The sequence below is a fragment of the Malus sylvestris genome, chromosome 5, assembly GCF_916048215.2.
Source record: "Malus sylvestris chromosome 5, drMalSylv7.2, whole genome shotgun sequence".
Lineage (NCBI taxonomy): Eukaryota > Viridiplantae > Streptophyta > Magnoliopsida > Rosales > Rosaceae > Malus > Malus sylvestris.
In genome coordinates this window covers 12,295,765-12,321,877 of record NC_062264.1, presented here as the reverse complement: position 1 = coordinate 12,321,877, position 26,113 = coordinate 12,295,765, and the positions used below count along the sequence as shown (strand labels likewise).

General features: G+C 38.1%; 1 protein-coding gene and 1 long non-coding RNA gene across 2 annotated transcripts; both read left to right on the top strand.

Annotated features, from left to right (window-relative positions):
• Nucleotides 1–7,541: 7,541 nt before the first annotated feature.
• Nucleotides 7,542–8,677, top strand: LOC126623408 (glycine-rich RNA-binding protein). The gene is made up of 2 exons (XM_050292294.1): nt 7,542–7,740; nt 8,032–8,677. The coding sequence occupies exons 1-2, from the start codon at nt 7,627–7,629 to the stop codon at nt 8,434–8,436; spliced, it is 519 nt and encodes a 172-aa protein (XP_050148251.1). The 5' UTR covers nt 7,542–7,626; the 3' UTR covers nt 8,437–8,677.
• Nucleotides 8,678–20,127: 11,450 nt separating this feature from the next.
• LOC126623873 (uncharacterized) lies at nt 20,128–22,352 on the top strand. Its single transcript, XR_007623918.1, has 4 exons — nt 20,128–20,323; nt 20,500–20,637; nt 21,224–21,282; nt 22,171–22,352. It is a non-coding gene; the product is annotated as an uncharacterized LOC126623873 (long non-coding RNA).
• Nucleotides 22,353–26,113: the final 3,761 nt, after the last annotated feature.

The window sequence follows — 26,113 nt, the reverse complement described above, 5'->3', positions numbered from 1 at the left end:
TGAGACTGCCTAGGGTTGGAAGAAGCACGATCCATGCCATGCTCTTGATGTGAGTGGACAATGTTGAAATTCTGAGCAACAAACGCCTAAGAATTAGGGTTTCACAATGGCGTAGGTAGAAAACTAGGAGAAGATGATCTAGAAGCTAAATGAAATGCCTGAAATGAAGAAGAAGACATTGATGGCTTTCGATTAGCCAATTGGATTTCTTTACTCAGCAACAATCCATGAAGCTCATCAAGAGTGGTGGATCCAAGACGAAATTGAATCGCATCGATGAAGGAATCAAATTTAGGAGAAAGACCGTGAAGAGTCACCGAAATCAATTTAGAATCCTCAACCGAAGCACCGGCATTCGCAAGAGCATCAACAATAGCTTCAATTTGGTAATATTACAAAGTCGAGAGCGAAGTTCATGAATGTGCGATTGAGAAGTTGAGGCAAGACACGATTCAAGTTTAAACCAGAGATCACGAGCAAATGTGACTCCCACCGTATACGGGATCAGGACTCAGAAATAGTAGAATTGATCTAAGTGAGAATGTTTTGATCATTCTCAAACCAAGCGACATATGCTGGATTCAGTGTAGGTGTGAGATTTCCAGCAGAATCACAAATAAACTTTGGTGGAGCAGCCATGGATCCATCAATAATACTAGTAAGATTGTACCAGCGAAAGATCGGAGCAAAAAGAGCACTCCAGGTGAGGTAATTTGTTGTAGTAAGCTTGATCGGAACAAGCGATCCAATATTCTGAATCGTGATCGAATGGATCGAAGAATTAAGGCACGAAACCTCAGTAGGAAGGGGATGAACTGGAAAGCTGAATCAGAGGACGGAGAAGGTTGAGCCGCCATTGCTAGGGTTTTGAGAAGAAAATCAGAGGAAGCGAGAAAGAAAAAGAGGATCAGGAGAAGGTCGTTAGACAGAGGCGGTTGATACCATAAAGAGAAAAGAATTATCCATTTCTTATTAAAAAATAATAAGATTACAGAGTGTATATATACACAAAGCTTGCTATACACACTTGTACAAAGTAGATTCTAACAACTAACCAACTATTAACAGTTGTAACTAATCTAACCAATTACACAGGAAACTAAGATGTATCTTTGACTATTTTATCCTTAATAATTTTCCCCTCTAGAATTTATGATGGAGGGTTGAAAGTAATGTGTAGATAGTGGTGAAAACTTGGAAAGCAAGTATATAATTTCAGACAAGAATTCTCTCTTTTCTTTTTCTTATGCCGTTAGAAATCATTTCAAAATTTAAAATTTAAATTAAATATGAATAGTACCTAACGAAAAATGACCGCGCGATGTACAATAAACAGATGAGATCACGGGATCCCTAGGAAAAAGATCCAACGAGGATTTTTTTCCCATAAAAAACCATGAGAAAAAGGGAGTGAAAAAGGGAGGGGAGAGTATCCCCATCCTATAATTCCAGTTGGTGCACATGAAAGTATTAACTGGGGAGTTCTCCCCTTTGGATTTAGATTTCATCTGGATCCTCACATTCTATCTATTCATCGTATACTGTGTGGTCATAAATTATTATAAATTTTTTTGTATTTAAAACTAAAAATAACAGTACCTAATAAAAACTGACCGCACAATATATGATAAACAGATAGAATATGAAATAGAGAATCCGAAGAGAATCCTCATCCGGCTCATCCCTCCCCTTCATCAAAAATAGACTGAAAGATTTATATTTGGTAACTATGTTCGTTGGTCTGACAAAATTAAGAAAATAAACAGATCATTTTCTGGGTACATGTATAAGAGAAATCCATAATGATTGGTTAGTTTTGAAGAATGATAACTGGCTTTCAAACTTGGCCCAAAGGCCCAAACTCACTATCATTCCCCCAACTTAACAGCCTAAGTAGGTGGGGTTAAATGGTTAGCATTAAACTTTCAACTGAACCACTTTGACATATTTGAGGTGAAATACAAAATATATTTTATTATCGCTCTCTAAATGTAGGAAGAAAAAAAAATGCTAGTTATATCATATTTATAAATCACAATTCATAAATCACATAATGTAGCAATAAAGTAAAACTTCATGATTTAGTCGTCCTAAATTGTATTAAGTTGTGGACTCTACTCTCATTAAGAAATGTTTTCTTTTTCATCACGAATGATTCTTAAGATTGACAGAAGCTATCAAAATTGTTCCCAACTTTCAAAATTGATTAATGTAGTCCTGAGATTTGGTTTTTGCAATCGAACACTTGGGATGTTACTAACAATGGGATCATGCTTTTGAATTAGGTCCTTTTCCAATTTGCTATGTGTTTGAACATAGGTGCCAATTGAATATTTATCAAAGTGTTAACGGGAATTTTATTTTAAAGTAAAATATTGTTGATGGGATCTCATTTTTTTCATCAAAAGTTTACCAAACAATCATTAAATTGGCTGGAAGATTTTTTAATGAGAAAAGGTTTGCCGCCAATTTCAACGAGAAAGGGGAAACAGTGGAGGGAAATGGTGTGGTAAGTAGGGATAGGCTTGAAAAATCGATAATAATAATATTAAAAAAACCGAACTGTTGATCAAATTGAAATGAAAGAAATCGAATTGAACCCAAACCGAATCAAAATTAAAAAAATTGAACCGAACCATAAGCTATTGATTTGGTTTCAATTTCAAAGGTTCAAAAATTGAACCAAACCAAACCGAATTAAATATACATAAATTTTTTTTTTTATCTAGGATGAGTATTTATATTCCAAGCCCAATCTTAATTTCAACACAAGACTATATAAGCCCAACTTGAGGCCCAAAAATCTAAATGTCTTATTCTTAGGGAAACGGAAACCCTAGCCTATCATATTCTTCATTTTTACTTGATTTTGGTTCAAATTACTTTACTTGATTTTTTTGAATTTTTACTTCATTTTTACTTGAATTTTTTTTTAGTTCAATTTGGTTCAAATTACTTTACTTGATTTTGGATAAAAATTGATTTTCTTTAGCCTAGTGTGAATATTTCAATCAGTTTTTTGAGTTAGGTGGTTTTTTGCCAACACTAAGAAAATTCATTTGTGAAAATTAACTTGTCATAAAAGATTAATTGAATTTCCACAGGCCAAGCAAAGAAGAAAATTGGGGGATGAGGTATAATTTCCTCTAGTTATCTCTCTTCCTTATTTGCAAGAAAACTGCTCTCTATGTTTATTTGATCTCATACTTAAGGTAGAGTTAAATAAATTATGTTGATGCACAAAATCCAGAGGATCTTGGACCAACGTAAATCCGACCGTGAATCACACAAACGCCCAAGAACACAAAGATGTATCGTGGTTCACCCCAATGTTTGGGCTACGTCCACACTAATGTTGATTCCCTTTCACTGTATGTATGTAAGGATTACAATAGATCGGCAAGGGAGCTCTCTATGGATACAGCCCTTGCCATTTTGCTCTTTATTTGGCTGAGAGGGTATTGCCCTCCATTGTTGTGAGAGATGGATCTAAGACCCTTTCGTTTTCCTTTGAATGTGAGGCTTTCTTCATGAGGGTAAGGGAGAGTTCCTTTTATAGAATAAGGGCTCTCTCCCCTTTTACATTTGTCATGGGCTTAGGGATGAGGCCCAAAGACGAGGCCCAAAGACAAGGCCTAATATATGGTACCAACAGGAGTCCCCAAGTCTTTAGTCAAGAGAGTCTTTTGGCTGGAGACTTCAAATCCAATCCATGTACGGGCCGAAGTGACTAGATGTCGTCCAGAACTAGTACTCAACACAAGGCAATGCTCAACATAAAGCAATACTCAGCTAGAGGTATCACACGTTACGAGACTGCTCGGCTGAAGGCGATGCTCGTTGCGAGGCTGCTCGGCTAGAGGCTATGCTCGCGGCGAGGAGGTTGCTCAGCTAGAGGCGATGCTCATTGTGAGGCTGCTCGACTAGAGGCTATACTCACTGCGAGGCGGCTCGGCTCGTGGTATTCATCATTGCATTCAAATGACAGTATAAGTATAAGTATGACCGTATAATAAATAAATCAAATTGACAAAGTTTGTCAAGGCAGAATATTGTACCATGTGCCTCTTATAAATAAATAATTTATTCTGTTGTGTGATAAATGACATGTTGCATAAATCAACAATATATTAGGTATTGCCTAAATGTGTGTGTATATATTTATAATCATGAATAAATGATTTATTCATATATTAGCCCCAAATGGGGATATAAAATGGCAAGCAGTTTCATTAGATGCCATAATCATCACATATTGTATTCGTCTGTTACTGGCATGTCATGTGACACCACCCACCATCACTCTTTGCATGTACTTATATATATATATATATATATATATATATATATATATATATATATATATATATATATATATATTAGCACGACAGACAAGGTGTGGTAGAAATATTTAAAGTGGAAGCTAATAATAAAAGTGTTAGGAAAAGTGTTCTTATCTATGAGTTTTTTTTCTTTTTCCTTTATGAGAGTGGTTGACACCCAAAGCAAAAGCAAAGGCACCTTATATTTCTTTTGAATTTGGTGGTCTGTAGCTTTTGGTAAAGCTTCCTGCACTCAACACAAGTCTTTTTTCTTTTTCTGCTGCATTGTTGTCCATATCGTCCACCAAATCATCAACAAATTAGTCTCTTCAACTTTGACCATCAAGGTTGCCCTGCCCACTGCTTCCTCCATTCTCGTACAACCCATCATCCGCCGCAGTCTGCCACACCGACTGCCACGCCTGCGATGGAGGCTACACGCTGTAAATCCCAGTGTGGTTTACCGCAGGCCTCCCTATCATCATCCCCCCGAAGAAGAAAATAACGTCGTGCCGGAGAGGAAGTACAGATTGATGAAAGGCTCTGCGTATGCACAGGTCGGTGAAAAACTATGCCAATTTGAGAGCAAGTGATTTGGGCGGAAGATGAAGGTTCGGTCCATGAGTTGCGGGTCGATGATGACCTTTGTTTCTTTTATTGTTGCTTTCCCGACATGTGAGTAGATCCGTCTTACATGGCACCACATCGTTGTTGAGCTTCATAAACCTAAAGAAGAAGCAAAAGCAGAGCCAAGAAAGTAGAAACACAAGCGTGGCCTCCAAGAAGACGGCTTGGGATTGCGTGAACTTTTTTATGGAGTCAAAGGAGAAGATGGTCTCTGCGAATCTTATGGAGTAGCTGTCGACGCCATTGTTGGTGGAGATGGTGGAACTGGCGGCAAACAGGACGCAGTTGGTGGTGGTCTGGCTGCCATTGTAGCTGATGCTGTTTGGCGGACATGGCATTCTTTTTCTTGTTTTTCGGAGAGAGAAAGACTGGATTTGTTTAGAGAGAGAGAACTGGTCTTGATCTTGAAGAGGTTACCGAAGATGTTGTACTGGATGTAATGGCCGTCGTGGGACGGAGCCATCGGGAAATCGCCGTTAGTGGGAGTGAGGTCCACCATTTTGAAATATTGTTCAAGTCCGAGATGCGACTTGCTCTCTCTAGGAGTCTTCAGTTTTCTCTCTTGAAATTTGCTGCAGATGTGTTGAGTCGGTGGTGGTGTTTGGAGATTTGAAACGGGTTTTGCAGATTCACGGTGGTGAGATGAAAAAAATGAAAGAGAACCAACATAGTTTTTCGTGTCGTTTCCCACAAACGGCGCCAAATGTTGATGCACAAAATCCGGAGGATCTTGGACCAATGTAAATCCGACCGTGAATCACACAAACGCCCAACAACACAAAGATGTATCGTGGTTCACCCCAATGTTTGGGCTATGTCCACACTGATGTTGATTCCATTTCACTGTATGTATGTATGGATTACAATAAATCGGCAATTGAGCTCTCTGTGGATGCAGCCCTTGCCATTTTACTCTCTGTTTGGCTGAGAGGGTGTTGCCCTCCATTGTTGTGAGAGATGGATCTGAGACCCTTTCGTTTTCCTCTGAATGTGAGGCTCTCCTTATGAGGGTGAGGGAGAGTCCCTTTTATAGAATAAGGGCTCCCTCCCCTTTTACATTTGTCATGGGCTTAGGGATGAGGCCTAAAGACGAGGCCCAAAGACAAGGCCCAATATACGGTATCAACAAATTCTATAAGCTGTTGGACTCCATATCCCAAAAGACTTTTACTACAAGTCAGAGCTCATAATCCAATACAGCTGAATAACCCATTTTTGGCGGACCTGCTCAACTTATACTTCTACACCTCATGCACCTCATACATACAACACATAAAGTGTGGGGACATTTGTGGAGCAGAAAATAATATAGATTTTTTGAGCTGACATGCAAACTTTTTTCCACAAGTGACGAGAATGCCCACATTAAATTGGCAAGGCCCACATCCACTCCATGCGTAGTTCAACTCTCTTGATTACCTGAGAAACTGACTACAACCTCATCAAACTCTCCTGCCTATGGTAAGAAGAAAAGTCAAAGGTATTAAAGATATGATTAATTACTAGATCTTATCTTTATACCTATCTAATTGAAGGTCTACTCCTTCAAGTAAGGAATCACAATCATATTTAATCAATGATATTACAAGATAATCTCATTCTCCATCAAGTAAGGACATTCTCGTCACTTAGTGGTAGTTCTTTCCCCACCCACCCAACATATGACTCACTTGGCCAATCAAATGATGATACATGTCAGGGCAAACCCCACACTTGTGGTTAGACCTAACTTTATAAATACGCCATTCTCCACCAAATTCTAATAAGCGAAAATAAGCTATAAACTATTTCGTTTTAGAGAAAATGATTTAGGCATTAGAGTTCCATTAGACAAGCCCTCCCCCACCTTGTAGGTGAGTGTGCTCTTGGTCATAGATCAAACATGTTTATTTGACAAATACAATAATTCTTCAGTAGCCTCACTAACCCAAAATAAATTTTGGGCTAAATTTTGCCCCAAAAATAAGTTTGGTTAAAACTCATATTTGACTTAAAAGTTAAGTTGAGGTGAATTTAAAATCTAGAATTGAACTTTTACTCCAAGAATTGAAATACATCTTAGAAAAAAAGAGCATTTTTAATATATTGAAAACTTCCCTATAGAATGCCGACTCTATATATAAATTCTCAAAAATATCAATTAGCACAAAAAGATTGTTCCTCCAACGGAAGGACAACGAATGATGTGAGCAAAATATTGTACAGGCGTTCACGGTGAGGGGCAACGCCGTATTTCCACCAACAAGATATTTTTCGCATCACTAAAATATCTAAACTAATAGTCTAATACCGTGACGAGCGGACCCACACCCAACCCGTCTCACTCCCTTCAATCAGGGTTCCGCAACGCACCAAAAGCCACCTCTCTATCCGCTCCCCGTTTGGTGACGGTGATAACTTTCCCCGCCATACAAAAGATTAAAAATATCAAAACAAACCAACCGACGACGTGTCAAAAATTCAGGGATAGGGAAATTGTAAAACGCGTAACCAAACTCCGTGGGCTTGGACCTCGAATCCGAGTAACCAAACAGCAGGGAAATCGTAACCCTAGGCAAAGGGGCTCTCGAGACCCTATATAATGAGGTTTCGGGGGTAGCCGTCCTTCGTGCTCTCTCGTTCTTTTCTACCATTCTCCTAAAATTACATATTCTTTGTTTTTCTGTTTCTGGTAGCCATGGCCTCTGCGGAGATCGAGTACCGTTGCTTCGTCGGAGGGCTTGCGTGGGCCACCGACAATGACGCGCTGGAGAGGGCCTTTTCTCAGTATGGTGAGATCATCGAATCGAAGGTCCGTTTGACGGAGAGATCGGATCTGACCCGATTCGGCCTCGGCCATCTGGCGTTATGTTCTTCTCTCTGATCTGATTCTGTTTCTCTATGTGTTACTTGATCTATGATTCTCTGTTACTGTCTATGATTCTTATTATTACTCTCACAAGATCGGGTACGTTCATCTCAATCTTTCTCTCCCAAAGATTGAAGATCGATCGGTTCCTTTTTTTTGTTATTGCCTTTTAATTTTTGTTGTAATTACTGCGTGGATTTGTGGCTCTAATGCGATCCTGGTCTGTGTTTTCAGATCATTAACGACCGTGAGACTGGGAGGTCCAGGGGCTTCGGCTTCGTCACCTTCGGCAACGAGCAGGCTATGAGGGATGCAATCGAAGCCATGAACGGCCAGAACCTCGACGGCCGCAACATCACCGTCAATGAGGCTCAGTCTCGCGGATCTGGAGGAGGCGGTGGCGGAGGAGGCTACAGCCGCGGAGGAGGCGGTGGTGGATACGGAGGCAGTGGCGGGTACGGAGGCGGTGGTCGTCGTGAAGGCGGCGGAGGTGGCTACAGCCGTGGAGGTGGCGGTGGTGGATATGGCGGTGGCGGTGGTGGATATGGCGGTGGTCGTCGTGAGGGAGGATACGGAGGTGGTGAGGGTGGCTATTCCAGGGGTGGCGGTGGAGCTGAGGGCGGCAGCTGGAGAAGTTAAATTAGGGTTAAGAGAGTATTTGGGGCTCTGGAATGTGTGATCTCTCTGGTTATGTGTTAGGGTTAGGGTTTGGATCAGGTAGTTGGTTTGTCTGTCTGCGATGGTGGTGGTGTCGGTGTCTCTTTCTGTTGTCGATAATTTTGATCGATGAAGGTGGTTCTATGTTACTTTCCGATGTATTTGCGGTTCCCAAAAGAGAAATATGGTGTTTGAGAAATGAAGTATCTCTGTTTTACTTTAATTTTCGTTAATCTGCGGCAATTAATTTTAAGTTGTGATAATATTGGTAAAAACGGATTATACCAACCTATTGTAATTAAGCATATTCTCATGGACTCGTTAATATGTCAATTAACCAAGTCAAATCCCACAAGAACAGTAATGCGTTGTAAATTAATAATATGGCAATTAACCAATGCAAGTCTTATCCCACAAGAACAGTAATGACGTTGTAAACTAATTTGAGTAATTCTGTTGGTCTGCTAGTAAGTTCACAACTAAAAATTTCTCACTACAACTATAAATTTCACACTACCAAGGAATACTTGACCCCTAGGAAGACGGTACTCTAGAATCCAAGGCGGACGAGGATGTTGTGTACTTATAATGCCCAGTATTGATTCTGCGGTTATTTGCAATTTACTCCATTTAAACCCAACCATGAACCGGTTATTGAGCGGAAGTGAATCATGGAGTGGAACAAAGTAAAATCATCGAACCTGAGCTCGACAAACTAAAGAACGCTAACTTTATTATCAAAGTTCATCACCCATAATGCTTGGCTAATGTAGTCTTTGTGCAAAATAAAAATGGCAAGTAGAGGGTCTGTGTGGACTTCATAGACTTGAACAAAGTATGCCCCAAGGCTCCTGATTCACTACCTTGGATAGACTTGTTAGTCAATTCCACAACTACCACTAAATACTACGAATGAGTTGTATTTCTCTTCACTTGTAAGTGAAAAAAAAAAAAATCCACATCAGGGCACGTACTGCTAAGTTTCTTGGATGCATGCTTCGGTTACAACTAGATTAAGATGTACGAACCAAACAAGAAAAAAACATCTTTCGTCATTTATAGAGGTACTTACTGTTATCGCGTATGCCTTTCAGACTTAAAAATGTAGGCGTAACCTATCAAAGACTAGTTAAGTGTATTTTCAAAGAAGAAATTGGGAAGACAATGGAGGTGTACGTTGTCGACATAGTAGTTAAGAGCAAAGAAAAGAAGGATCATCTGACCCACCTCCAAGAATCCTTGGACCTACTCTGAAATTACAACATCAAGCTCAATACAGAAAAGTGCACCTTCAGGGTGGCGTTAGGGAAATTCTTAAGTTATCTGGTCACAAAGCGTGGAATTGAAGCCAATCTGGGCCAGATAAGAGCCATCATGGAAATGAAATCGCCTCGGACAGTGAAAGAAATCCAAAGTCTAACCGAAAGAGTAGTCGCTCTTAGTCGATTCCTCACACGGTCCATTAACAAGCGCAGGCCGTTCTTCACCGAGATCAAGAAAGACAAGGGTCGACTTTGGACCGATGAATGCGAAGAGGCCTTTACAAAACTGAAGGAGTATCTGTAAAATTCGCCACTCCCGCCCAAACCTGTCGATGAAGATGACCTGTATTTGTACTTGGCAGTGTCAAAATGTGCAATCAGTGCAGATTTGGTATCAACAGCTAGAAAACTCTGGCCCTACTTTCAATCATTCTAAATCATTTACATGACAGAGTACTTGCTTCGATCTATCCTACATAACATCGTCCAGATTGACCAAGTGGGTCATCGAAATAGGATAATACGAATTCATCTATCGGTGCAAGATTTCAATTAAAGCCCAAGCACTTGCCGACTCAGTCACCGAATTTACTCCAGCTAGACAAGATGTCTCATCCTTCGCAGATCCACAAAAAAAAAACACTCGAGAATCCTCGTTGCTAGAAAATCCATGTGGATGGATCATCAAATGTGAACAAAGCAGGGGCATAAGGCATTAACAACTAAAGATACTACTCGTCCACCATGAGGCAAGATACTTTGGATTGCGCACAAAGTATGACTTGTCACTTCTCCACATCAGATCAGGTTGTACTACAACAAAGGGGTCAAATCTCAAAGCTTTCAAGTTTCAGATCTTATCCTAGGACAAGTCTTCGAGAACACCAAGGTGCCAAGATAGGGCAAGTTTGGGACAAATTAGGAAAGGTTGTACAAAGTCGTCGGGATAGGAGGTTATGGAACATACAACCTTGCACACATGAATGGAGTTCCGATCACCAAAAGATGGAGTATCCCCAAGCTCCGGTGGAATTATTAAAAATCGGATTGCTATTCGTCTACTTGTAAATTTGGAGAAACATCTCCAAAGCCTGCCTAAGTTAAAGCACCTTTGTCAAAGATGAACCCCGATGTAAAACACGTTGTTTCATCTTTCATTAGAACTACACTAGTGATTTGATTCTCTTTTCCAGAGATATGTCTGGATTCAATCAAACCTTCATAAAACCCCTTCTTTTAAAATAAGAATTTAGTTTGATCATCACGCGACTTTTGTTTATCCAATCTTGATTTTCTTTTTTGGTGGTATAAGCAATCCCCCAATATCCCAAATATCACTCAGCTTTGAAACTCTGCAAAAGTGCAAATACGAAAAATTCAAAAGTATTAGTGTTAGAGGAGTCTCATATAGCCCATTCTGTGGGATCCCGATTAGCAGCTTATGAGGCTCGAGCCATATTAAGCACTAGTACAATAGGCAGACTACAGACATAGGGACATGACCCCCATGAAGTTTCTATTGCACATCTGGCCTCTAGAAAGTTTATGCAACCTAAGGATTGTGGGTTATAAACTTCAAAATTGGGCTCTGCCCATTCGAGAGAATAATCGAAAGGGCGATTTGGAAATCATCTGAGTGGTGACTCTGAACACCGACCTTGAGTACGATTACTTCTCTTCTTGACCATTGTACTAAGTCAAGTATGCTCTATTAGGGCTGGGCACAGGCCGGGGCGGGCCGGGCCCAACCTAAGTTTGTAGGAACCGGAGCTTAAACGAAACGGGCTGGGACGGGGCGGGGATTGGATTTTCTAGTATAGGAACCGCACATTACCCGGCCCGGTTGAAACGGGCCGATTCGGGCCGGGTCCACGGGTACCCTTTTTTTTTTTTTTTTTTTTTTTTTAACAGCACGGATTGCAAACTGCTCAGATTGCAATTTGCAACTGCACAATTACAGTGACACTGCATTTGTGCAGATTTTGCACAAATTCACCATATGGGTATCTCACTAACAGTTTACTTTACCTGCACTTCACTATGAATTATATTTCTCTCCCGAAAAGACTTTAATTTCGAAAACCCAAAAAACCAACCCATGTGGTTTTCTCACAACTTAGAGGAAACGGAAAGGGCAAAGAAATACAAAGCAATTGGTTTCTTGCCATAAATATGATAACAATAAGATTTCCAATTGTATGCTTTGCTCCCTAAATTAAAATTTTGCAATTTAATCCACTAGAGAAATTTCAGAAAAGGAATTTAACTTGCGAGCTCCAGAAATGTTAAATATTTTCCTTGATTTTCTCGGGAAACAAACAAACCGCGAAACTACAAAATCGGAAAATTTATTACTGAAAAAAAAAACTAACAATTAACATTATAGCTAAACCAACTAAAAGATGTGACAATCCAATTAAGTAAGTAATAGAATCAAATTCGATCCTCGGCAACGGCGCCAGAAACTTGTTTGCGAAAATTAGATAACCGAAATTAGTCTCATATAAGCACGGATATCGTCCCACAGAGATCAAATTGATTCTAAAATATTACTAACTAAATTGAAACAAATCATAGTGGAGAAGCTTTAATGGAAAATATATAAAACTTTGAAATTAAAATAAAATAAAGCTTGAAAATTAAATGCATGTAAATTATAAATTGAAAACATAAGAAAAGAAGACCTAGGGCATCTAAATTCACCGTAACCAATTCTACTCAATTCCCTTAATATGTTATACTCAAGTAGTTCCCCAATATTGACGATCGATTTCCCCTAAATTATTCAACGGCCATGGCATCTGGTTGCATCAAAAGTATCCTTACATGTTAACCCTCTATGACATCTAGATGGATTTAAACAAATAAGAACCCATTAAGATCTATGGAAATCGTTGGAAAATCACACAAACCCTAATTGCATGGCATCTACAAATAGATTATGGTATCAATTGCAAGAAGCTAAACCGAAGTTAAGTATGGCATCTACTCTAACTTGCATCAAATCAACTTAATTTAAACCTAGATGGTGATCAAGCATCTAAATAAAAATCAAGCGCATTACAATTAGCAAAAGATACTCAATAAAGATACAAAAAAAACTTGATAATAACAATGCCACAAGGCAATTAAGTATTCATGATTAGGCTACATCGTAGCCCAGCAAAGAAGAACTCCAAAGTAGCTCTCCTCTTTGCCGCAACTTTGTCACAGGCCCAAATTTTGAAATGGATTTTGTTTGGTGGATTGGTGGCTTAGTCTTCACAAGGAGAATAGATCTCCTTAATATAAAACCCATGGCAAGGGTATTCAAGGCTAATTGAAATCCAATTAAAACCCCACTAAACTCCTAAACATAATGGACTTTAAAACCTTATTAAGGAAAATTAAAAATAAATGGAAATAATAAAAACTAGAAATTAACTTCTCTCCTAAAGTCCATTGAATAGCATTCCCATGTCTATTTGATTCCAAAACTGCTCGGTTTCATCTTCTTGTTTTGGTTCAGTTAATTAGCCTCTTGCTCCAATGGAATTACTCTAGACAACTGAAAAACTTGTTTTTCACTCCTTTTTTGCATAAATTCAGTATTGAATGCCTATAAATTAAAACAATATAATTAGTGCTTTTAACCCATTCATATAGACAAAATCCAAAGGAAATATATGATAAGAATATATGAAAATATGCACCTATCAGCGGCTGGCCGACGCCGTGTGGGCTGAGACCCCACCTAACCTTCCTAGGCTAATTTGGATGCCCCAATTCCATATTTGACATCCAATTAACAAAATTCTATTGTTTGGGTATAATTTCGCTAAGGTCCGCCACTTGAACTTTATAGCAATCAATGATCTGACTGTTGGATTGACACCAAACTTTAATACATTATAGTATGTAATATTTGGGGACCATAGAAACTTACGGATATGGAATCTAAAGGGATCCTCCCAAATTGGATTTGTAAGTTCGTAAAATAAAACACTGACCACCACTTGAATTGTGATTGGCGGAGATCCGACCGTCAGATCGTGGTAAGATTCTAGTATGTTGTTTTAGAAGCATAATGTGGATCTTTGGAAGTTACAGATAAAAAAATCCAAGGTACGGATGTTCTAGATCGTGTTACGTAGTGTTGTAGACTTTACCGTTGACCTTTGACTGACAATTGACTTTTAGTCAATGGGTTTCAAATCATTCTAGAACATTTTTGGGGATGTGTTTAATGTAAGTTACGTGTTTTATCGATAAGAATTCAAAGACGTGATTTGATATTTGTTCTAGGCGACGATCATTCGTGACGCCTCGATATTCGTGCTAGGAGTTGTTGTGCGGACTTCAGGTGAGTAGGTCTTTTCTTTTACATAACATATATATATATATATATATATATAATTATTAGTTTCCATTTATACATTTTATAAGGAGTTTTCCACAATATGCCTAGATTAGCGTGGTGCTTATAAGATTAGCTCATTGATAGAAATTATGAAGTTATGCTACATCCTACGGGATGTACAGGTATGAGTACTATTATTGATGCCATAATTATATGTATATCTATGAATGATATTATGCTAATTAGAACTATCGAATCATTATGGCATGACTATATTTGTGTTATCTACTCATTGATTGCTGCACCTGGTGTTAGTGCTCACCCAGGGCCAGGGCCAGTCTTTCACGTGTATGTTCCCATCCGCATCGCATGCTCGCCATGGATCCAAGTAGGTGCCAGTCCTATCGTACAGGTTACAATGGGCAACTCCGACTTGTATGTGACCACGAATAGCACCAGTCTTCATGTGGTTGTAGCACTAGAGCGTATATTATGATTACAACCAGTCCTATTCATGTCAGAAATCCTCTGCATGAACTCGTGTGTCAACATAAATTGATGAGCACCTAATTTTATTATTCTATTGTTGTGATATTGTGATTTGGCGTATTTATGGATTTATTGTTGATTTACATTTGATTTCATACTTATACGTAGTATGATTTTTTGGAAACTATACAGGTTTTACAGTGAGGGATTAGTATGTTTAGAAAATAAATGTGTTTTATAAACTTTATTTTTTGGCCCACTTATCCTTGTTTTTCGCCGATCCAGGTTATAGTAGTAGTTGAGCTTTCATATCGATTAGGACTCTTGGCAAATCTCAATATAAGTGGTTATCTCCAACGGTATAGTTCTCAATTCACTCCACTGTACTTATTTATACTCTGACGTCACGTGTGAAATGGGTTCATTCCCGCTCACCAACGCACTCTTATATTTAGGCACTTTTAGGTTTAAATTTATTCACATTTTCCACATCACTACACTATATGGCTTCGTCACCTTCCAAGTGTCGGCCAACACAACTCGATTCGGAGTCCTAGTGGACATTCTCGGTGGAGGTGTGTCAACCGTGTTGACAAAAAAAGTTAACATAGGTTCAAGAACCGGACCAAACAGTTCATACCGGTTTTGGTTTTCATGTTGGCGGGACGATTAGAAATGGAACCATGAATGTATATAATTAATTGAGTTTTGAAAATTTTGTAAATTTGAACTGTTTGATCATGTTTCTTAATAAGAGTGCTTCAGTATTTTATTTCTAGATTGTTAAATTAATAACCATAATGGGTTTGGTAAGCTAAATTTGTGAGTTATGTGTTTGTCTTTGGTGCCATTAAATTTTTAAATCTTCTTCTATTGTAGTTCATCATTTTTTATGACTGGTCATGCATGTTCTTTGTTGTGTGATCCAATTACTATCTTTTACTAAAAAATCCTTTGCCTTTTTTATGTGCTCTAAATATATGTTTGCAAGATTCAAATGATTTATTTTTCGAAACTGTGAATTGGCATGAACCGAACCGAAACCGTCGTGAACTGAACCGTATGGTTTTAGAAATAAATTTAGGCAGAGCCACTTCGAACCGAATCATTAATATATCCTGTTCCAGTTCCGATTTGAGGGTGGAACTGAACCGTGTCCACCCCTACTTTCAGATACATAGTTAGCTGCAATTGTTAGACCATGATTTTCCAGGGCCAGAGTTAGACAATCAAAATACATATACCTCAAAAGTCTGGTGATGGACTTAACAGCTTTGGACCTATCAAGCTGCACAAATGGACCAATGATGCCACCATCATCCTGTATTCAGAAAGGTAGGAGAAGTTTGTTGACTTTGCGGAGATTGACTGTTCTTATTCCGCAACATACAAAGACTTGCTGTGATTAGGGATCAAATAAGTTTCTTATATTCTTGGAGATTCCTACAATCTATGGATTCTAATCACACTCTTAAGACGATGCAACATCTACTCCTACATATCCTGATGGATTCTCCTGGTTGAATACGAATTTTATATCCTAAAAAGACTTTCTCTCGACTAGTATATATACACCTTTTAGGGTTCATCTCAAGTAACTTATTTATTGCATACTCTATTTCTTGCCCACTACTTGAGTCTCATAAATTTCTTACTAATTTGACTGTGAGAGAGGCCTTTGGCCGGTACCCCACCAATGCCAAGGTGAGCTTATAATCGTTTCCTCTTTTACAAACAGTTGAGTTTGTGCTTCTCTGCACACAATAGTGTGTGTATTTAGTTCCAACAACTAATCTCAGTTTTTAACACCGTTTTAAAGAGCCCTCCATCCAAATCAATCGATTCATCCATAAAAAGCCACAGAGCCACGACCATTGCTCTATGCTTTCACCGATACTCAACACTAATAAACATTAACTCGTTAAAGTTTGAAAATTGTGGCTCGTAAGGAGCAATGTTTGGCTTGAGCAAAAGACTTGCGATTAATGAATTTCGGCGCAAGCAACCAACACTTGCGTTTGGGCTGGAGTGAACTAGGCTGTAGTCCAATACAAGACTTTGGCCCAAAGGATCTAGTCAGCTCTTGTTAAATCAATAAGCCCAAAAGCAACCTAATATAAATCATCTTCAAGTACAACTAAGCCCATTACCTCTTTTCTGATTTATCTTTCAAGTTTGTGTTGTTGCTTCCATTATTAAATTGGTGGCTGCTGATCTGCATTATTTTTTTTTTTTTTGGAACAACGATATTATATTTACTAAAGGGTGAGAGTGGACTAAACCTCATGATGGGTTAGCAAATTTGGTTCAAATTCGTTTTTGGCAAGAATTGAATCTAAAACTTCCTACTTATAAGTAAGAGGAATACTACTAAACCGTAATATTAAATGATGTATTTTGCTTTCTTTTTGTTACTTCAGATTAGCCCATTCTTTTGGGAATTCCTAATTTTGCTTACACATGCATTATGGACAAATATTATATCAATGGCATACAGTGGTTTACACGTGTATGTATCATCCGATTTCACATAAAAAATGTTTCCAATCCGTAAACATAGTACAAATCGTTTACTTTATAATTAGTAACATGTATGAACGGACATTAAATAGCTCACAATCGTGTATGCATGCATGTGTATCATTCAAGCTCACATGTGGCTAACCTTATTTGAAATGTTTAATTTTTTTGTAGTCTCTTGAACATTTTAACTATTTATCCTTGCAAGGGTCATTTGATAATCTTATTTTTAAAAATTGAAATTTTGTTTGGTAACTATTCTTAGTTTTAAATTTTTAAGAAAATGAAAACTAAAAACTACTTTCTTGAATTTTTAAAATTTGGCCTTAAGTTTTCACTTTTTAGTTTTTAATTTTCATTTTTTTTAAACTAAAAGTAATTACCAAACAAAATTTCAGATTTTAGCAATGTTCTAAAAAAGGGCTTAGGCGGCCGCCTAGGCACTAGGTGGTGGTGAGCCGATGCGTTTTCTTGCAAATCAGTTGGAAAAATCGGATGGGCTCTAGGTGGCTAGGCGGGGCTAGGAGGTTTTTTTTAATGAAATTAAAAAATAAAAAAAATAAAAAATCCTATCTAAGTCTAAGTGGTTTAAAATTGTGAACTTGTTGTACATGTGTCATCCTACAATACTCCTTAATATGGTTATTTGGCATATATGCTTAATGTGTTTTTAAATTTTGGACTTGTTGGATACTCTTTTTACATTTTTTTTTTTCATTTTTTTATTATCTTATCCATAGATTTCATACAAGTATAATTTTTTGTAAGTGTCAATATGCACTTATTTACAAGATATACAAGAAATTTACCTAAATCTGCCTAGGCCGCCTAGGTACCCGCCTAGACCCTACCCAGCAGCCTAAGCGCTAGGCGCCAGCCCGCCACCCGACTAGCGCCTAGCGTATTTTAGAACTTTGATTTTTAGTTTAAGAAAAAATGAAACAAAAAAACTGAAATAAAATAGTTATCAAACGTCCCTAAGTCAACTGATTTGTGATGGGCTTATTGCATCTGCAAATACAGATGCCATCTTTAATAGATTCAGTCATGCATCATCATACAAATGAAGTTGTTGCTAAGCCTGGAAATAATTTAGTAGGGAGTAATGCTAGGTAAATTAAGTTTGTGAACTAAATTTGCACATTAAAAAATATGTCACTGTATAAATAAGCACGTTAATTAGTTGTCATGCCCTGATCCTGACATACGTTCAGGATCGACACGTGACAACAGCAAATACCCGTATCTCTGACATACCCCGCCTCCAGGATATGTACAAAGCCTAATTCAAGATCCAAATCACATAGAAATTTTTGTATACTTTATGGCTGCATCTAATCTCCTCGTTAAATTGCCTACGTACCCTCAATAGGGATCAAGTCATTCGTAGTTCACTAAGCCAACAAACACACCATCATCATGTGTTACATTTCCCTCTAAACTATAGCAAATCACCAAACAACCAACAACATAAATTCAAAAACTAAAATCAAATTAATCCATACTTAATCATAATTTAGCATGGATCTATGAAGCACTCATCTTTTGTACACTTCATTGAATGTGCCACCACATAGCTGCTTCATAAACATCCATCTTGAAAACTAAATGACTAACCCAAGATGCTGGATAACTTAATAAATAATGGTACAAATGTAATGGAAAAGGAACCATTAGAAAGAGCCTACCTTGTGAAATCATATCCGAAGATTTCATTTCATATGTTATATATATTTATATATATATATATATATATATATATATATGTAGAGAGAGAGAGAGAGAGAGAGAGAGAGAGAGAGAGAGAGAGAGCATATATACTTCTAATGGAATGCTTTTGGTTAATTATACTTTAGCACAGTGCCATACCCTACAGCCGATCCTCTCAATCTCGGAGGAAACTACCTCTGCTACATCTTTCTCAAACCATTTAATCAAGTGTATGTCATGAACAGATTATCACATTGATCCAAAAGGAACTATAAATGGGTATCAAATAATATGAACCAATAGTCATTTCAACTTTTATACCGAAGCAGCCCATTCAGCTTTTGTATAGATGACAAATAAAAACAAGCAATTGCATAATACTAGTCATGAAAAACAGGGCTAATATATGACATTTAATTGACTACACCCAATAATTGATGTCATACAAAATATCACTTTTAGGTATTATATCAACTAGGGTTTAGGTATTGGCACATACAGCAACTGCATAGAAGACTAATTTCCCATAGTAGCATCCAAATAAATGACCATATAAGGAATCAAGAGTATCAGAGAATAATTACCAAGGCTTTCCACCCATTCGATAACAACATACAAAACCATGTTTATTTCATGATTCAGACCCACCTTCTTTGACCCTCTTCTTCCTTTTCTCATCCTTGCCTTCTCTGTCACCCTTTCTCCCTCCTTCAGTTCTAGTTGTCTTGTGTCTCCACTTACGCAACTGGATTGAAGCTGGGGTGTAGAGTCGATCTATACCATAGGAAGATGAGGTTGGAAGGTGGAGGAAAGCAAGATGTGATAGTGATCGACGATGAGATGAATTTGGGAGAGGTGGTGGAAAGTGACAACTTCTTTCCCTACACAACCCCCAACCAAAAATGAGATAGAGAGGGAAGAAAGAGTTCTCCCGAGTTCTCTTTGTGACAGTCCGTCCCTGATTTTAAAATTTTTTAAAGTTTTAATAAAGGATTTTACAAAAATGCCCCTTGAGGCACGCGCATTATTCGAGGTTAATCATTATGTCGTGCCATCTAAGATTTGTTTTCTTGACATATCCTCGTAATACTTGTCGCTACGGACGCGTGGATGCAGACGGTTCGTTATTTGGAGTTATAACGAAAAAGATTTTAAAGTTTGAAGTTTGGGCATTTTATAAATTTTATTATTAAAATTTGGATGGCCCAGATTTAATGAAGAATTAAATGGATGTCTTGGATGTAAGGAAAACAAAAATAAATAAATATAAGTGAAAGAAGGTTTTTGTGTGTGTGTGCGCGTGAGAGGAAGAAACAGAGGAAGGAGATTGGGCATAAATGCCCAATCGGGACAAGAAAGAAGAAGACATCAAGAGGGATTGAGAGAGGGAGAAGCCGACCAATCGGAACAGAGGAAAGGAGGAAAGGAGAGAGGGCGAGAAGCGGAGGAGAGAAGATCAGAAAACGGGTTTTCCCCCAACCCGTTTACCCGCGACACCCACACCCAAATTCCGGCAATTTTCACCGGATTTCTCACAAATTGGATCAAGGTACCACTTCCAATCAACACCTAGGCCTTCCCTCTTCATGTTTCACCCCAAAAATCATGAACTTTCGTGGTGATTTCACGAAGAACACCCACACGGGTGCCGCGACCTTCTTGTCCAGATTCTTCAAATCTTGAAATCTTTTCTTTCAATTACTAACACCATTAGTATTCCATTAGGACCTGGAACAAAGCCCAAGCTTTGATTTGGACGGTGGAGTTGATTTGAAGGTCGAATTGGAACTCACCCAATTCTAGGGTCCGCACGGAATTTGATGAATTTGAAGTGTTTCCAGGCCAAATTGGCCTTGGCCACAGGTATGAAAGTTTCTTTACTCATTGAGATCTTCGATTCTGTATTTTTTGAGAATTTTTGGAAATAGTTGAATTTTCCGGCGAGCCGGGGCGGCCCGTGGCCAATGGGCCGCCAATGTCATTCTTAGCATTTTTTTAAGGTTCTAGGTTCAGTTTTGATAATTGATGGACGTAAATTGAGTAATTGAACCTAAGTTCGTTTCGATTCGTGGTTAGGTGAAAATGTGAATTTACGATCCAACCGTCGGATCGTCGCCAAACTTTGATACGTTGTAATACGTAATATTTGAGGATTATAGGAACTTACGGATCGGGAATCCGATTTACGGATCCTTCGGAATTAGAGTTGTAAGTTCATAAAATAGAATGTTAACCGTCACTTGGTTTTGACAATTGACGGAGATCCGACCGTTGGATGGTAATGAAATTTTAGGATGATGTCCTAGAGGTATATTGTGGACCTCTAGAAGTTATGGATTTGAAATCTGAGTTGCAGATCTTCCGGATCGAACTACGTAGTGACGTGTCTTATATAAGTTATATATTCTATCGATATGAATTCTGAGGTTGGATTTGATTATCGTTCTAGGCGCTGATCATCATGACGCCTTGATGTGTGGTGCTAGGGAGTTGTTGGGCGAACTTCAGGTGAGTGGGCAATTTTTGTTTTTTGTATTACCTATATACTATTAATTGTCCCAGAAATTGAATTTATATGAAAGTATGTTTTCAATTGCCATGATGCATATTATAAATTATATGAATTGATATTGATGCATATATATATGTGAATTGGTGCTGTGGACGCACATGTGAGTATCAGGTGAGTTTATATGGTTTATATGAATGAATGATGATGTGAATTATGTTGAGAGCTCGTAACCTGCACCCCTGGTGTTAGTGCTTATGTTATTCACCCTGCATCACACGCTCACCTTGGATCCAAGTAGATGCTAGTCGTACAGACCACTAGAGGTGGTTCCGACATGCCAGTCGTACAGACCATTAGAGGGGTTCCGACTGGTAGGTGACCTTAGATTATGTGCACAGATGATTACTGAGAGAAGCACTAGAGCGTATTATTTCACCATCTTAGTCGTACAGACTACTATAGGTAGTTCCAACTTATGTGCAATGTAGTGCCGTACAGGTCACAGTTGGTGACTCCGGCAGGGCCGTACAGGTCACAGTTGGTGACTCTGGCTGGATGGGATATTGAGCTATAGAATCAGCCGTACAGGACCACTGTACGGTCTCCGGTTGATTTATTATTTCACCTGAATTATATTGATGCATTCACATTATATTTTGGCATATGGCTTGGCATGGCATATTCTTTCTGAAAAGCGTTGAAGGATTATAATTTGAGCTTTTGATGATATATATATATATATATATATATATATATATATATATGTTTATATATTATTATGTTATTTTCTGGGAAAGTATACGGGTTTTACAGCGAGGGGCTAGAAATGTTTTCGAAAAACTTTGTTGTACTGACCCACTCAATTTTGTTTTGCACCCCTCCAGGTTCTAGTTAGCAAAGCTTTGGTGGCTATGAGGAATCCAGTGGTGTTCTGACAAAAGTCACAAAAGTAGGACCCCCCCTCGGGTGTTTCATCATAGTAATTGTATTTTTTAAGCTTCCAAACTGTGTAAATGGTTACGTCACACTCACGTGACGGCCAGCACGCCCTCTTTCGGGACGGGGTGTGTCACTCTCCCCTTCCTCAGAGAGAAACGTAGGAAAAAGAAAAGGCGTGGGTCCCTGGGCGTGGCCAAACATCCAAAATATCTTGGGCTAAACTAAATTTACAAAAGTACTCGTAAACTTGTTTATAAATTTCTCCTTCGTTAAAATCTCGTTTCACGGGCGGTTTTCACCCCACTTGCTCGTGAGATCGGACTTATCTAAAAATATTTAGTGTCGCCCTGTCTATGGATTTTAAATAACCAATTTCCAAACTTAACTCTTCGTAACTAGTTTAATTAAAATCTAAATTCAAATAAATTGCTATAAATTCCCCAAAAATAATATAAAATCTCAATAATATCAATATGTATTTTATAACAGTGAAATCCAGGAACGGGATTTCACATTGACAATTGAGTAATAATCCAGTCATCAACTTTCATGTTATTTAGCTTCCAAGATTTTGACTACCAATTTAGTTTCCCTAATATTACCCTTTAGAGCAGTTCATGCGTTGATAGCCTTCTCTGGGCTATAGGCAACCCAATCCCCTTAGTGAACAGTAACTGCCCAGGTGCATATCCACCTCTAGCCTAGGCAATTCGTATTAAAATATTAGTATTTTTTATTTTATAAAATAATAAAAAATAATTTTATTTTAATTTGGGATAATAATAAAAAGATTGGTTAAAAGTATTTGAAAATATTGAAATATGGTGTAAGGTTTATTTTTATTTTTAAATTAAGTTTTTATAATTTTTTGTATTTTTAATTAGTTTTTTTAATAGAGCTGATGTCACAATGACTTTAGCCTTGCGCCATTGCCCCTAGAGGATGGGCCTATCAATTTTTGCTTGGGTGACCAACTAGGCTCCCCTAGAGCCCAATGGATTGAATTGAGTTGGGAGTTTTTTTTTTTTTTTTTTTTTTTGGGAGGGGATTTCACAGCCTATCTCCTAGGGGATTATTTTTTATTTTTTGTTAAATGATAAATTTGTTATATTAGATGTTAGATTAAGGAGTTTTTTTTTTTGTCAAATGATAAATTTGTTAAATTAGATGTTAGATTAAGGAAATAGGGGAGCCGATGTTTGAACTCACGCCATGGTACAAGAGCAACACTCCTCTACATCACTATGATAGAGGGCCACTTGCTATCCCCGAAGGAATTTGAACACATTGGAAGTCCTCTTAGTAGGTCAAAAGGTCAAAATCATGTCTATTTAGACTTCATCAAAAGATGGAGAGACGTGAACTGCTTAGGAAATGATTGACTTGAAAGGAGAGGAGGTCAACAAAAATTGATTGTCTTTGACATTTATAGTTGTTCTAACAATTGCATCCTACAATTTTTTTTTTTGTCACACGATAGATTTTGTTAGATTAGCCATCAACGGGATTCGAACTTACGCTGTCATGCAATGGCTCAACTCTTTTCCACCACTGTAATAAAGGGCAACTTGCACATCCTACAAATATTTAAGTATATAAAATAATGCTACAAAAATCTACAACTAACAGTTTATACTTTGTAATAATAACGTTGAGTTTTAGAAAAACAAAATTAACTCATCTTGGTGATGTGTCTCTAGATGCACTACAATGTAGGTGTCTATCTATCTACAACATTGCCCTAAACCAAAGAAAGAAATGAAAAGGAGCATCAATCCACCAGAAACAATTGCGTTGCCAAACTAAATCGTTTCTAATATATTTACAGCATACGCATCTCCGAAGCTCAATTCGTTGGTAGAAGCATTGAAATATATTTACAGACCCATTAAATCTATAGATAGTGCACAAGATTACAAAAACAAAATCATTGAGAATTCTTGTAAACGTAAGAAATCGGTCAAGCGTACCTAGGCATGACACTCAGATTCTCAATATTCCCCAACCCCCTCCCATTATGTCATAGCAGCTGCTATTCCTAAAGCAGAACTGCATGTGCTTAACCTAATTGCAAAAACAAAATGATAGATTCAGTAGACGTTAATGTGATGACCCGTCCCTAATTTTCCATGTAATTTTCTCCCTGAGTGTGTAAAATGACGTTTATGCCCTTGTTGGCAAAGTGACGTGGACATAGTTATTCGGTTTTAAATTATTTTTCTAGTTATCGTAATTAAATAGTACTCATTGTTACGAGTGCGTGAGCACCAGTTAGACACGAATCAGACTTGTAATGAAAAAGTTACATTTAGTTAAAGTGCATTAACAATGGGTAGATTTGTTCACGTGCATGTTAATTATTCAGTGTTGGAAACTACTATTTTTGATAAGTCATGTTAGATTACGTGGGATTTCAAATTGTACAAAATCTTATCCCTTTCTTTCTTTAAATCTGTCCCGTGCCCTACTCTACCTCACCACCAATCATTTCATTTCCCATATTTTCTTCCCTAATCAGACCACTCTCCTCTTTTTGACCAATCAGAAGACTCTCTCTCTCTCTCTCTCTCTCTCCTCTCTGCAACAACCAAGACTCATCATCAAACTTCACAGATCGAACCTAAAATCACCACCTTCATGTTCCTCTTATCCTCACGAGTCTATCCGTACAAAGCAATCTTAAAGTAATCAAGTTTTGAGTGTCCAACTCAGAGCAACTCAGAGCTCTAACTCAAGTGTACATTCCTCCATGCCTTTTCTGTTCGAGTTGCACGGTTTTGGAAGGTTTGGAGACATCTAGGTAACTCCCCGTGGCCACTAGCCTAGGTTTGAAGTGGAGCCAACGTGAGAACACATGAGTTTGAGACAACAAAAATAGGGCCAAGAGTTTCAAGGCTTTTTCAGTCTATTTTTGTCCGCATTTTGGACTTTTGAGAGGTACAAACTTGTTCTCCTCTTCATGAGCTTCATTTCCATATAAAGTACGTCAAAAATGGTTGAGAAATGAAGAAGTTATGAAGTTTTAATTTTTTTTCCAGAAACTGGCGAACCAGATGATTGCGGCGAAAGTGGAGGACAACTGGAGAAGAAGGAGAATATTTCGTTAAAGTTAACGGAATATTCCGTCAAATCTGACGGAATATTCACTAGGGTTTCTGTCAATTTGTTAGGTGTTTGGCTTGCACATAGGCGCACGTGTGGCCGTGACCTAGCAGCTCGTGAGGGCGCGTTCGGCCTCCGGGCGGCGCATGCTTGACGTGTATGGGTCCGTGACATCAAGTTGAATGCTTTCGTATACTTAAACCCTCCATTTAAGCAAACTATAGGGAATTTTCCTAACCTTTTAGTGTATGTCCTAATTAATTAATTAGTAAAGTTATTTCACATATAGGTGAGACTTACCCCGAGAAGGTATGTGGACAAACAAGGCTAGGAGGCTACGATCCATCGACGTATCAGTGAGTGGGCATTTGTTTTTATATATTATATATAAAGTTTTATAGTTTCCACATGTGCTTTTGGATTGATTTCACGCCTATCATGCCATGCTTTATTTAATTTTAAAAATGCCATATGATTGTTGAGATTTTTATATATGATCATGGCATGTTCTTATACATATTACTTACTCATCATGCATGCTTGTACCGGTGTAGTACTCGCCCCGATCAGGGCTAGGCTTCACGTGTATGTTCATATCGCATCGCACGCTCACCTTGAATCCATTGTAGGTGCCAATCCTATCATACAAATTGCAATAGGCAACTCTGACTCATATATTATGATTACACCTGGTCTTGTTCATGTCAAATTCCCCCTGCATGAACTCGTGTGTTAGCATAGATTATTGAGCACCTGATTTTACTTATGCTACTGTTGAGATATTAT

Excerpts from the sequence above, each read along its gene's own strand:
- LOC126623408 (XM_050292294.1), top strand. The coding sequence starts at position 7,627 with ATGGCCTCTGCGGAGATCGAGTACCGTTGCTTCGTCGGAGGGCTTGCG. Across the intron at positions 7,741-8,031 it reads GTGAGATCATCGAATCGAAG|ATCATTAACGACCGTGAGAC; the intron begins GTCCGTTTGACG and ends CTGTGTTTTCAG.